General features: G+C 39.2%; 1 protein-coding gene across 6 annotated transcripts in view; it reads left to right on the top strand.

Annotated features, from left to right (window-relative positions):
• OSBPL6 (oxysterol binding protein like 6) overlaps positions 1 to 13,176 on the top strand; it is a 202,889-nt gene extending 189,713 nt beyond the window's left edge. For all 6 annotated transcript variants that reach the window (XM_058549326.1, XM_058549325.1, XM_058549329.1 and 3 more), the window contains 10 exons: positions 397 to 484; positions 970 to 1,223; positions 1,951 to 2,088; positions 2,444 to 2,507; positions 3,967 to 4,045; positions 5,639 to 5,783; positions 7,741 to 7,885; positions 9,121 to 9,247; positions 10,972 to 11,094; positions 12,128 to 13,176. In XM_058549326.1, the coding sequence (XP_058405309.1) occupies positions 397 to 484; positions 970 to 1,223; positions 1,951 to 2,088; positions 2,444 to 2,507; positions 3,967 to 4,045; positions 5,639 to 5,783; positions 7,741 to 7,885; positions 9,121 to 9,247; positions 10,972 to 11,094; positions 12,128 to 12,236 (1,272 nt within the window). In that variant the 3' untranslated portion in view covers positions 12,237 to 13,176. The remainder of the gene's footprint in view (positions 1 to 396; positions 485 to 969; positions 1,224 to 1,950; positions 2,089 to 2,443; positions 2,508 to 3,966; positions 4,046 to 5,638; positions 5,784 to 7,740; positions 7,886 to 9,120; positions 9,248 to 10,971; positions 11,095 to 12,127) is intronic.
• The last annotated feature ends 906 nt before the right edge of the window (positions 13,177 to 14,082 follow it).

Genomic DNA, 14,082 nt, shown 5'->3' on the forward strand with positions numbered 1-14,082 from the left:
CTCCCGCTTCTAACAACTTCTCCAACCCCCAGTTCAAATATTATTTCCTCTGGGCAGCCTCTCCTGACTCCACTAGGGGGAGTCATAGGGCCTCCTTTACTGCACATTCTTACTGTATTATATTGAAATATTTCTAGTTATGTACTAGCCTCCCTCAGTCTCCCACCCCAACTAGGTACAGGGAGCTATTTAAAGACGAGGGCTGCTTTCAAGCAATCCTATATTCTGGCTCACAGAAGACCCTCAGGTGTTCATTGCACATATATCAAATACATTTCCCACTATGACCTCTGCTCCTCATTTGGGCAACATCTTGTTGTTTTCAATCATTTGATTTTCTGAACTTTCAAGACTTAACAAGAATTCTGATCCTTTCTATGTTCTTTCCTTCCTTAGGCTTCAGATGATGAGTCTTACATCAGTGATGTGAGTGATAATATATCTGAAGATAACACCAGCGTCGCAGACAACATTTCTCGGCAAAGTATGCATTTCTTTGAGCTTCCAGGTTGTTCTGTCTACATGCCAAAGCACAATGCTGGTGATTCAGTGAACAATCATTTTCCCCCCTCACTAATTGTTCCTTTTGCAGCTGGTTGTTCAATAGATTTTCTGTTGAGATAAATGGTTGAAAAATCTGTTAGGTATATGGTTAAGTGAAAAAGTTTTACTTCTTGCTTAAACCAAAAATTTGAGTCCTTCTTATTAAATATATTTAATTTTTTAGAATCTGACTTTTGTTCTTGAATAAGATTTGTGTATATTTAATACCTTGTTTAAAGGTACACTTGTGTTTTATGCATTTATTAACAACCTTGTATTGAAATAATTTTTGAGAGAGTATAATGAAGGCTTAAGAAATGTATCACAGTCGGAATTATTTGAAAGGGTTATTTCCCTCTCAGGTTATATGAAATCAGAAAAGCAAAGTATCTATCATTGTGATTCTCGTCTTTTTCTCACTTTCAGTCTTGAACGGGGAGCTTACAGGAGGGGCCTTCCGAAATGGACGTCGAACATGCCTGCCAGCTCCCTGTCCAGACACCAGTAACATTAACCTCTGGAATATCTTGAGGAACAACATTGGTAAAGACCTATCTAAAGTCTCTATGCCTGTAGAGCTAAACGAGCCACTGAACACTCTGCAGCATCTCTGCGAGGAAATTGAATACAGCGAGCTTCTGGACAAGGCTTCAGAAACTGACGATCCTTACGAGCGCATGGTAATAAATAACAGAGCAGTGCTCTTCGGGGATTTGTCAACCTTAGACCTGGGCTAGGGCAGAATTCACTATGCTGGCATATTTGCATAACGTTCTCTCTGCTTGGGTAAGAGAGGAATCGGTCTATTTGCATGAATTCTACTGGAAGAGATACTTTGTGACTTATCCTTGGTTCAGAGTGTTTCTGAAGTTAGGATGGAAAGGTGTCACACTCCTTACAGGTTTAAGGCATGCCTGGCCTTGCTTTTTCAGCTTTTCCTGAATTCCAAAAGAGCCCATTTGTCCAGGAACTTGGGTCTGAGAAAGTAACCTGTTTGTGCTTTGCCCTGGCCTCTACTCCACATGACTGTGGAAAATCTGACCTGCCCTCTGAAAAGCACCAGCAGCCACCACCTTTCTGCACATGGCGCTAAGATTGTGCACATGGCATAACCTATAAAATGGGTTTCAAAAACTGAGCTCTGTGATACTCAGGAAATTGGGTGGACAGGTGAATGAAGAATATTTGGCCTCAGTTGCCTGCTGGTTCTCATACGAGGGTTTAGCCTCATTTTCACTTATTTTTTTCCCCATGAGTTTATGAAGAGTCTGTGCAAATAACAGAAAATGCAGATGCCATCAAATCAGCACCTGTTAACGGGGGCGTGTAAAATCTAGAGGAATTGGGCCAAACAGACCTGGAAGCAGTCTCTCCTATATTATTTTCCTTTCTTGAATGTTTTAACAGGTTCTTATTGCTGCATTTGCAGTTTCAGGATATTGCTCCACCTATTTCAGAGCAGGAAGTAAGCCATTCAACCCTGTCCTTGGGGAGACTTACGAATGCATTAGAGAGGACAAGGGATTCCGCTTTTTCTCAGAACAGGTACGTCCCACTGGACTCAGGGAGGTCTCTGTGTAGGTAGGAGGGCAGTACGATGATGAAAATAGCTTTTTGATAAACCTCCATTTGGGTGGGTTATGATACCAGTTAACAGAACACTCACTTAGTTTATCTATATAATTGTCTGCTCTTAAGTTCTCTGTGTTTAAGCATGAAGTCTTACGAGTTCAAGATTCCGTAAGTTACTTATACATTTTGAGAATAATTCACTAATAGAGATGGAGGGGTTGAGTAGTTTTTATTTGGAAGTAGCCAATATAGGTTGTAAAAAAAATTTTTGTTTATGAAAGTTTTAACACTGATGTCATTGCCTTCTTTTTTTGTTCTTGATTACCAGGTTAGCCATCATCCACCCATTTCTGCCTGTCACTGTGAATCCAAGAATTTTGTGTTTTGGCAAGGTTTGTGTCTCAGTTACAACTTAAAAATCCAATTGATGAGCCTATGAAACAATTTCTAGTTTCCAAAGGTACAATGTACTCAGTTTACATTTCTAACTTTGGAACTCAGAGAATGTTGGTAATTGGTGCAGAGTTCAATTTGAGAAATTAGATTTCCTGCTTTAAACGTGAAACCATGTCATCTAGGAGATGAGATTGTTTATCTAGGAAGCAAAGCCCTTGCTAACTGTGCCAGCCCAGTGCTATCACTTTACCTCATTGTACCCCATTGTCTGCATCTATAACATACAAAAGGTTATATCTGCTGCCTTCTTGCTTCTTGAGGGTGTGCAAAGAGATCTGAATCCTGAAGGAAGGCTCCACGGCACATCATCTGTGGTCACAGTCCATTTATGTATATAACATTGCAGTGATTTCTGGTCTTTAACTCAGTGAGGTTCAGGGGTTTGGATTGAAGTCTCTATTTAATTAATGCCCATTGTTCAGTCAGAATGTGTTACAAACTCACCTAAAATAAAACATTTCAAAACCCCTTTAGGAAGAAAAATATATACACATGGAAATTTGACCATTAAGTATAAATAGTTCTTCGTGTTTGGAAGGGTGCTTCATTGCTCACAGAATGACTCTTCTCATATGCACTTCCTCAGTCTGAAAACACAAAGTGATAGAGCACTGCAACTGTACTGTATTGCAAAATAAGAAAATAAATCATTTCTTGCTCATAACAACGAGTCAGAAATTTTGTGGAGACAGCACTAAGCTCCCTTAGTTTATTAAAATGGGACCAGGCAGTTGTTATTATGAATGCACAGGTAAACCTGAGTTTCCACAAGTAAAACATGAAACCATCATGTGAGATAAAATGCTGGGCCCTGGGCTGTATCTTAACAGTGTAGGAACATGTTAGTTAAGTTAATCCCACTTTCTCATAAATCTTACCTATCTGTATTTAGAGATTTTATTTTTGTACTGTTCTCCCAAATCATATATATAACTCTTAGAATGAATATGTATATAAATCAGTGGTATTGCCATATTGCAATTATTTTTACTATATACCCCATTTTTTTATACATATGTTAACTATTTCCATCTTTAGTTAAAACTTATAACAACATTTATCTAGACATTAAAGCACAGTAGAGTTATGCATGTATGTGAATATATACACTTACACACACATCTTATTCCAGGATTTTCCTAGTTTTATTAGTTGAAAACAAACATGGAGCATGTATTATGGATAAACATAAATTGTAGATTTTTTTGGTTCACAGTTAATCTTTTCACCTTGTCCTGTCCTTAGGCACTTGTCATGTTAAATCAACAGTATAGAATCAATTGTGATTACAAAAGTTCTTTGTAACATGTAAAGTGTAATACAAAAGTTAGTTTTTATAGAATAAATGATTAGATATGGAGTATATATTTCTTGTCCTCTGCCTATGTCATTTAGATATCAGATGGAAAAACAAGTTCTGGGGGAAGTCAATGGAAATCCTGCCTGTTGGAACACTGAATGTCATGCTTCCAAGGTAGGTTGCTTTCATCTTCCTTTTGGTCCCTTATCTGCTTTCCTAACTCAGAAATGGGTATGTGAAACTCTGGAAAGTGCCAAGGGTCCATTTCCCTGTATGGCCAAAGCTTCTGTTAACTTCATTGAAGTTTCGAGAATGGTCTCCCACAAAAGCAAATGAGAACTTTAGCATGTGTATCAAAGCTTCCTATTTTTCTCTGCACATCCTCCATTCATCAGTCAACACCAGGTCCCTACCTATCCCAGTCACCTTGTTAGTTTGCATTTTATATGACAGGTTCTCTTTTTTAGCCATTTATTTTCTATACAATTTATAATATCACTTTTGAGTTAATCTTGGATTAAGGGACTATTTTTCATTTCTAAGTCATTTTATTAAGGAATAGTGATGGAATCCTTATATGGTTGTTTTCTAGAGGATATAGCCTATAAATCTTGTTAAATTAATTTAAGTTTTCATTGAGGCCAAAGGCTTGATTAGGTTTTTTTCTGTCTTCATTTGGTTGGTTTTGTTTTGTTTTTATCTATTTGAATGATAGAATTTTCTGATAGATTGGATATGGAGGAAGGTGGGGAGAGGCAAGAATTCCCAGGACCACAAAATAAACTTCCACTATTTGCAAACTTACGAGCAAGAAAGAGTTTTTCCAGGTGTATATAGTACCTACATCATACCAATTCATAAATTTTTGGAAACTTAGAATCACTTTATTTTATTTTGAAATAACATTTTATTTGAAAGTATACATAATGTGTAAATGTGGTGTGAAGCTATGTCATGTCATTCCTTGGCAGAAATTCTGTAACCTTACTCCCCAGAATTTGCATTAGATGTGTGCCCTCTTAGTTATGCTCGTGAGTCTTTTCCCAAAGAATTAGTCACATCTTTGGTCTTAACTCAAAGTATGAGACAACATCCTCGGAGTAATCTTTCTTAAATGTGTGCCCTCCCACGCCTCTCTTCTCCCTCGAATCCTTCCACGATGGCCTGTTGCCTGCAGGGTCAATCCAGACTCACTGGTGTATCATTGAAGCCCTTCCCTGCTCTACCCCATGATACCTTTCCAGACTTGCCTCCCACCACACCCACTCACCCGGAGCACACCACTTGCAGGTCCCCAGATGCGTCATGCTCTTCCTGCCTCTGATACTTTTCCCTAACCTGTAATGCCCTCCTATCCATCCTCCAAGCTTAGACCAAACCCAGCCTCCTCTAGCAAGTCTTCCTTGACACTCACCCTGCATTCAAGGCAGATCTAAGGACTAAAGACTCCCCTTTTTGTGTTCTCATGAAGCTTCCTCATCATATTTTATTATAAGTATTTGTTGACATATACTGACCATATTGTTGGCTCCAAGAGAGCAAGAAACATGCCCTACTCAGCGCCTGGTCTATAGAAAGCACTGAAATGTTCCTTAAATGAATGAATCATGTCATAAACGTACTTGACCACATAGAAACTTTCAACAGAGAAATGAGAGGAAAATGAGGGAAAAGGAAACTTTGACCAAAGAATATTCCCATAAGTCGAAACAGTAATACATATTTGTGACCTCCACTGCTGTTAATCCGTGCTATATTCTTCACCAGGTATGGAGATTGCTATGTGTGGAATAAAGTCACCACGTGCATACACAACATTCTCAGTGGGAGGAGATGGATAGAACATTATGGAGAAGTAACCATTAGAAATACCAAAAGCAGTGTTTGCATTTGCAAAATCACATTTGTCAAGGTAAATAATATCTTACAACGGTAAAGAAGAAATAGTATAATATGCTTCCTAGGGAAGAAGTAAAACAGTTACTTTAAACAGCAGCAAGTGAGTCTGTCCTTTATCATGATCCTTAAGGATATTTTAGATAAGAAAGCAGAACCAGCTCATGGAGTTCCTCGAGGCATGCAGACTTCTGAACATGTGGAGGTCAAAAAAGGCACTATCTCAAAATAGGGAAAAAAAAAAATCTTTTTAAAGAATTTTCTTTTTAAGTAACCATCCAGTAGTTCATTAAGTAAAATTCCATAAAACACTTCTTGCCTATAGCAAGTCTTATGGTTGATGTTTCTATTTCTATTTCTGCTTGATTACAACATATTCAAGTGCTCTTATTTTAAGGAACTAATTATAATGCAGTTGTCAATTTCTGAGGATGCATGTAGATGAGAGCTTCCAGTCACTATGAGCTTAGCCAACTCTGCCACTATTCTAATCCAAATAAGTTCAAGAAAAAGCATTACCTTTATTAACAAGAAAAGATGCCTGGAATAGAAATGCCTACAGAACACCATTTTCCCTCAGTCTCTCTGGTCTGAAGTGGAACACACAGTGTCACCCCATGTTTATTTCAATGTGCCACAGAATTCAACACGGTACAGAAACTCCACCACCCCCTTTATGTTTTCTACTCCTGATCTCATTCTAATATGGTAGAAACAAGTAACTTACTGGAGTTTTGAAGCTCAAAGTTTTCTCTTCTTAGTTAAATCCTTTTAAGCCATTTTGGGAGGTCATGTTAGTTTTAATTGAGTATCTTTATTTTGGCTCGAGATGTTTTTCTTTTTTTCCTTTTTTTCTGATAGATTCATTAGGTGGCTTAGAACTGACAAGCCAGGATCATTATTTGCTCTGATGGGTGATGACAGTAAATGCATGCATTTAGTTTTGTAGGCTCTGAGACACTTCAGTCTAGGCCTGCCCCTAATGTTTGCAGAGCTCTGGGCAAGAGGACAAATGGAAGTTCTTATTCCGTAGGTGTCAATGTTTAAAATATGTAAATCAGGCCCACAAACTGTCAAATAAAATATGTTCTGTCCTTTCACCTTGACAAATAGACCTTTTATAAAAAAATCCCACAAGGCCGGGTTGGACACTTCAGAACTCCCTGCTAGAATCCTGGCAGGGCCAGAGATCCAGTTCTGGCCCTCAGCCTTCCCCACTGTCTTCCTACCTCCAGCTCTGTGCTGCACTGCAAGGGGCCTCACACACATGTATGTAGGCAGTCCAGCCTGCACATCCAAGCTCTGTCCACACCCCCCTCAAACAGCCACCCCTGGCCACCCCTCAGGCCTAAAGCTTCACACACTGGTGAGTGGTCTGCCCTCGGATGGATGGATCCAAGCGAAAGGCCTGTGCAGGCTATGGAGTAAGCTTAGAGCTAACTGGACAGGGAATTCCAGGGTCCTGCATACTTGGGGCCTGACCTAGAACAGGGGCCATGGATGGGTAAATTCCCAGACTTATCACCCTTTGGGGAGGAGTGTGGCTGGAAGAGGGCCAGAGCAGGGTCTTCATGATAAAATTTAGCCATTTACAGATACTGTGAAAATTATTTCACAAACTACTTCTACAGCATTGCCAATTTAAATTCATTTAAATCCATGAGCAAAGGGAAAATTCAAGGATTAAGGAAGAAATTCCTAACCTTATAATTAACACGAGGTTATTAGGATAGAAACAGCCTTCTCAGTGTTGTGCTGCCGTGCTATAATGGAGTAGAGATCATCCCTTTCTTCAAAGTTAAGCCAACTAACAACTAGAAAGCCAACCTTCCATATAAAACATTGTGAGATAGATTTCTGGAAATGGTTTGAATGAGGAACTTCAAAGTTAAAGAAATTTTTCCATATGGAAATTATAAGGATTGGTGTTATTAACGAGATTGGGTGTTTTAATTGGGTTTGGTTTTTTCCAGGTGAATTATTGGAATTCTAATGTGAATGAAGTCCAGGGGGTTGTGATGGATCAGGAGGGGAAGGTGGTGCACCGGCTGTTTGGGAAGTGGCATGAAGGGCTCTACTGTGGCGTGGCCCCTTCTGCAAAGTGCATCTGGAGACCAGGTGAGGTTGGCAGGAGTGTCTTGCCTCAGGAGGGCGCCATGAGTGACAGAAGGAAGGGAATGTCAGATCACCCTGTGCAATTCACCTTATGTTTTCTGCAACGGTGAGATTAAAACCATAGATGCTTAAGGCAATTATAGTTACATTTATACTTAACATATAAATTATATAAGTCCCAATATTTGATAATAATGAGTGGTAAAATTTAGGCCAAATCTGACGTGTGGTCAGAGATGGTGCTTCCTGTAAAATCGCTCTAAGTGTTATGCCTATGTTTAAAAGTTAGGTATTTTTATTAAAGAGTTTAGATAATTGAAATATAGAAACTTAAATATTTACTCATGTTATTCATTCTCTGTTTTAATAAAACAAAGGAAAGCCTGCACACATCTAAAATCCACAAATTCAATAACTTACCAGAATAAGTGATCTTTTCACTTGAGCAGCAAAAAGTTGCAATATGCTGACATTTAATAAAAGACATCAAGAGAGTTCTAGTAATATGCTAACATATAATTGAATATCGAGTATAAATGGAACAAGTCTCCACATGACATTTATTTTTATTGGAATTTTGTCAGTGAAGCCCTAACTTTAAAATGAGTTGTTGGCTTCCTAAGAGACCGCAGTGAGTATTTAAATTGCCTGCTAGTAGAGTGGTCAGTTTGTTCATTCAGCAGTTGTTGACTGAATACTGAGTGTGCATCAGGCTTTGCTCTAGGAGCTTGGAATACATCAATGAGCAAAGCATACAAACATCCTGCCTTCAAATTTAGTTAAAAAGTGCCAATAAATGTTCATTTAGATCTGCATCTTTTTCTTTCTAAGAGGAAGTAAGTTTGTGTTTCTGGTGAAATCTTAATGCTCATAGTTAATCACTCACATTTAGTTACCCAATTGAATATTTGAGAGAAAAATTATGGAGTAGTTTAGCTGGAAAGATACTATATATACATTTTTATATTATATATATAGTGTGTATAATATATATACAATATATATAATTTGAAAGGCTGGATTTTGTTAAATATATGAATCTATCAGTTCTGATAACATAAAGTTTCCCATGTAGCAAAATATAACCAATTTAATTCACTTAAAAATTCATGGGCTAATGTTTATGACCACAGATTTGCTATTAGTATGGGTATTAATTAAGCACCCGGGTTAAGTCAGCTTCTACACATTCTGTAAGCCTCTTTGCCTCTCACAATGGTTCACTGGCCTCATTCCAGGTTCCATGCCAACCAACTATGAGCTCTACTATGGCTTCACAAGGTTTGCTATTGAGCTCAATGAGTTAGATCCTGTACTAAAAGATCTGCTTCCACCGACAGATGCCCGATTTCGGCCAGACCAGAGGTGAGCATGTCAGTGGTATTTAAAATGGACACTAGAGCATGACATGGTGCTACAGATGTCATCAAGACTTATTTTCAACACCATCATTTATTTATTCATCGAATCATTCATTCATTCCCTTATTCACTCAGCAGTATTTTCTACCCTAGGTAAAACAGTATTCACAGGATGATCATAACCAGAAGATTAGCTCAACAGAAAGTTCCCCACAGAAGATAACAGAGATGTTTTTAACAAAACATTTCTGCCCACCACCGCACCCCCAAATTTACCAAAGGTTTGCAAATTCGTGAACTCTCTCTCCACTAAATACAGAATCAATCCTTGCCCGGTGTTTTTCCCTCTTTACTTCTATCACTCTGTAACAGGGAGTATCTTTTACACTGAAGAATAAGAGGATAAGTCACAGAGGCACCTAGAAATGCTTGGAGTCAAAGTTTGGAGTTTGCCTGATGTGGTTTAATCCCACAGCGTGTGAGATGTACTCAAAAGACAGTACCTTTAATACCTTCTGATTCTTATTGTTTATTATTCTTATATAGTTCTGTACTCATGTTGTCCATTCCTACAGAACTAATTTTACTGTTTCCAAAAATTCTATATGCCGTACAAATTCCATCCAAGATCATTTTCTGTTTCCAGTGTATTTGTGGCTTTCTCTGTCTTCTGCCAAAATGTTCCCAGTATTGAATGTTCTACTATTCAGTTCTCTTATATTCCGCACTCTCTAGAATCTGTAGTCTCACTGTTTGACGTTCAAATTTATCAGTAAACTTCCTGTACAATATGTATCGTATTGAATCCCTGTTCTTTGCTCTCGTTTTGAAATTTAAATATTTGCAAATCACCGTTGGGTCTGCTTTTTTTTTTTTTTTTTTTTTTTTTTTTTTGTGAGGAGATCAGCCCTGAGCTAACATCCGCCAATCCTCCTCTTTTTTTGCTGAGGAAGACGGCCCTGGGCTAACATCTGTGCCTATCTTCCTCCACTTTATATGGGACGCCGCCACAGCATGGCTTACCAAGCAGTGCGTCGGTGCGCGCCCGGGATCCGAACCAGCGAACCCCGGGCCGCTGCAGCGGAGCGCGCGCACTTAACCGCTTGCGCCACCGGGCTAGCCCGGGTCTGCTTTTTATTTCTCAATTCTTTTCCAATATTCCCTTTCTGAATTTCATGTACGATTCATTTCCTTTCTGTGGCCTTTTATAATTTTCCCCAACTGTTACCTTTTCTTTTTTTCATCGGTTTTACACTCTCCAATAAAACAGGAAAACTCCTTCCCTCCCAATCTGTTCTAAAAGTAGATGGAGAACAGTCAGTTACCGTCTTCCATTCTGTGACCTTTAACAAGGGCTTTTTGATAAGAGAGAAAATGGGCACAACCTGGGACTTCATGCTTTTCTAATCCCGGACTCTCCACTCGTCCTGAAAACATCAAGTTGTAGAACCCTAGACAGCCCGGAAAAGCCTTCAAAGCCAGACCACTCACCTTTCACTCGTACCTTCCTGTTGCTATACGCAATAATTCAGTTCACATACACAGAAAATATGTTCATTGATGGGCAGGCAGAGGTGTGGCCTGGGGCAGGGGTGAGGGGACATTATCAGAGTGTTACTGTTCACTGTGTTATGCTCACAGCAACCAGAATATAATTTTATGCAAATGAGATTCTTTTTTCTCAGAAAAGAGGATAATATATTAAAAGATTAACTTCTTTCTGCTTAGATTTTTGGAAGAAGGAAATTTAGAAGCTGCAGCAGCAGAGAAGCAAAGAGTAGAGGAGCTTCAGAGATCTCGAAGACGATACATGGAAGAAAACAACCTTGAACATATACCCAAATTTTTTAAGTAAGTCAGTTCATTCCCACAACCAGTTCATGTCTTGCAGATGGTCGCCACAAGCAATGAGAAACTCCAGGTGAAGAGAAAATCAGGGATAGTTTAGTGTCCAGGGAACTTAAAGGTGGAAAAATTAAACTAATTTTGGAAACGGGTTTCAGCAGTGAAAATATTGAATCAGATTTTGCATCTGTGAAAAGTTTGTAACCATAAAAATAAATTCCCCTCGACAGCTCGTTTCTTTTTGCGGCAGCAAAAGAGTGAGGGTCTTGCCCAGAATGCTCTTTATCCCTCAGCTGCACCCTTTAGAATGGGAGGAACCTGTTCCCACTCCTTCACTCAGCGACAAGATGGGCCCCACTGCCCACAAGGTCGTCCTGGCTTCATTAGTATTTAATTTTATTTCTGTCACATGGAGCTTATGTGCATTCAGATTTGGTCCCTCTGTGGTGTGATCGTAGGTGATTATTACAGGATTATTTGCAGGACTATATATAAATCGCACAGATTAATCTGTAGTTTCCAAATCCATCTATTGCCCTCCAGAGCCAGGACAAATCAGCTCTGAATAATCTCATATCCTTTATAGATGCCATCTCATGACCGCCCTGGGCGGAAGTGCAGGCTTGCCCTGTAGATGTTGAGAGAGCACTCTGTGGACATGGACCCTGCAGAGGCTCTCAGAGCTACTGAGGGTGCATACTTTTCTCCACAAGGGAAGCAGAGACTGTTCTTGTAGGGGTGGGGCCCGAGGTTCTAGTTACAGTCTTTCCACACTCCACTTTCTAGCTCTGCCTGGAGGTGATTTATTCTTACCCTCAGCTTCTGTCCCCATGACCCTATCCACTTCTATTTCAAATGTTTAACAACAAAAATGTGTTCATTTCTGTCAAAAATCAATAAGTCATCAATAAGTAGATAGGACACTAACTGGCTGACGAAGTCCTATGTATGTGTACATGTCTTATCTACAGGAGAGGGTCTGATCATTAGGTCACCTTGATGTGATTTGTGTCTAATGTTGATTTATATATTTTCACAGAAAAGTGATTGATTCCAATCAAAGAGAAGCCTGGGTTTCTAACGACACCTACTGGGAGCTGCGAAAGGACCCTGGGTTTAGCAAAGTAGACAGCCCTGTTCTTTGGTAAACTGGGAATGTAGAACTAGCCAACATATCACGCTCTGAATGAATAAATAACTATGCACAATTACGTTTCTTAGAGCTCTGCGTGATTTCCGGGTCTACTGAAAACCGACCATTTGCTTTTCTATCCATCTTGATAATGGACTTTCAGAAGTGCATTAGACAATGCCCCTAACCACTCTTGGATCCTTTCTGTTTTGCTGCAACCATATTCCTTAAAAAAACATCCACACCCTCCTCGAAAAGCAGAATCAAAGGAGCAGAATACAAAAATCCAAAGTCTGAAGAGTTTGTAAAGAAAAACCAACTGTAACTGGTGCTTAAAGCTGATCCAGAGAGTTTAAAGCAACATGACCTATAAACCACGCGTTTGGCCCTATTTCTAGAAGCGCCATTCCCTCGTCGTAGGAGCTCCTGGGCCACGGCAGTCGGTCAGCTCAGACTTCGAGCGTGTCTGTTCGATGTGGTGTACTTGTGCCAGCCTTGTCAAAACAGCCGTGATGCTTCTCAGAACCTGTTCCATCTGTACGCCATTGTTCATGCCTTAAGAAATGCGAAGATGTACAATAAATCATTTTTTAAATGTGTGCTCGTAGGTTTACGTGAAGGACGGATCTTTTGAATCATGGCATGATTCACTTTCTGGGATCAGAACAATTATGAGACTATCTTAAATGGATTTAAAAAAGTAAACAACATGTGCTTTACTTTGATACATTGCTTACTGTATCGGATAGTGAAGGGCAAGAAGGAAAAGGTGTGCTGAAGTAGATCTCTGTATTCACATTGCTCATCGAGTTCCTGTCCTACGTCCAGATAATAAACCATCCCTCTTCTACCCAGACTCACAGTGTGCCCTCTTATTTGGCAATATCTGTATTTGATCTGAACACTTGGCATCAGTGTTAAAACCTTGGAAGGAAATAAAAAGCATATGGAATTTCTGTGTGGGTTTAGGAGTACTGTAACTGTGACTATTTTTGAGTGAAGCACAATGTAACCCACACCTCAATCCTATGCCCCACCCATCGGCACTAGTGGAATCCCACTGGGAACGGAAGCAAGAATGCTAGTAGCCTATTTGCATTGTTTAAATGAGTTCTATGCAAAACCATATTTTATATTTTCATCAAGTGATTCTGTATGATACATGACCACATATTAAGCATTTACCTTGCTCTTAGCAGAGAGATAAAATTCAAGCTAAGGAATTTATCCATCCCAACAAAAAAGGGGGGGCAGAAATGTGTTTTGCATACTTCAAGATTTGTTTCTTCCTCCAATATACAGAGGCTTCTGTAGGAAACTTGCATCAATATTCCTGAGTTTCTGCATGTAGATGACTATATAAATGCCTGTGTGTTTTAAAAAAATCTCTTTAGAGATTTTCCTAGAGAATTATAAAAGTACATATATTTTATTCTTAGTTAGGTTTTTATTCTTAGATTCTTACCATCAGATTTTAAGTGTTACTTTAAACTCTGATAACAAGGTGACTGACATTTTACATTTTGTTATGAGATGTTGGTTTTAATGTTATTCCTCCTCAGCAAAGCATTCCTAGTAATGGCTGATCCACAATCAAACCGAAACTGCTGCTGAGAGCGAAGGGAAAACTCTGAAGTTTCCACTAGGTGGAGCAATATTTTAGTTATCCTAAAACTCATCCCTCCTTTGATCTGAGTCCATACATTATGTGTACAGTATGCACTGGTTTAGAAAGAAATTTCATTCTCAAGTAAATTCCCTCATCCATCACCAGATCTAAAGGTTCCGCTTCAGCAACCTCCCCCGCCCCAGACTTCTCAATGCCTTCAATTCCCATTTTAAATCTATAGGTGGCTGGCCCT

This window comes from Diceros bicornis, chromosome 10 (genome assembly GCF_020826845.1).
Source record: "Diceros bicornis minor isolate mBicDic1 chromosome 10, mDicBic1.mat.cur, whole genome shotgun sequence".
Lineage (NCBI taxonomy): Eukaryota > Metazoa > Chordata > Mammalia > Perissodactyla > Rhinocerotidae > Diceros > Diceros bicornis.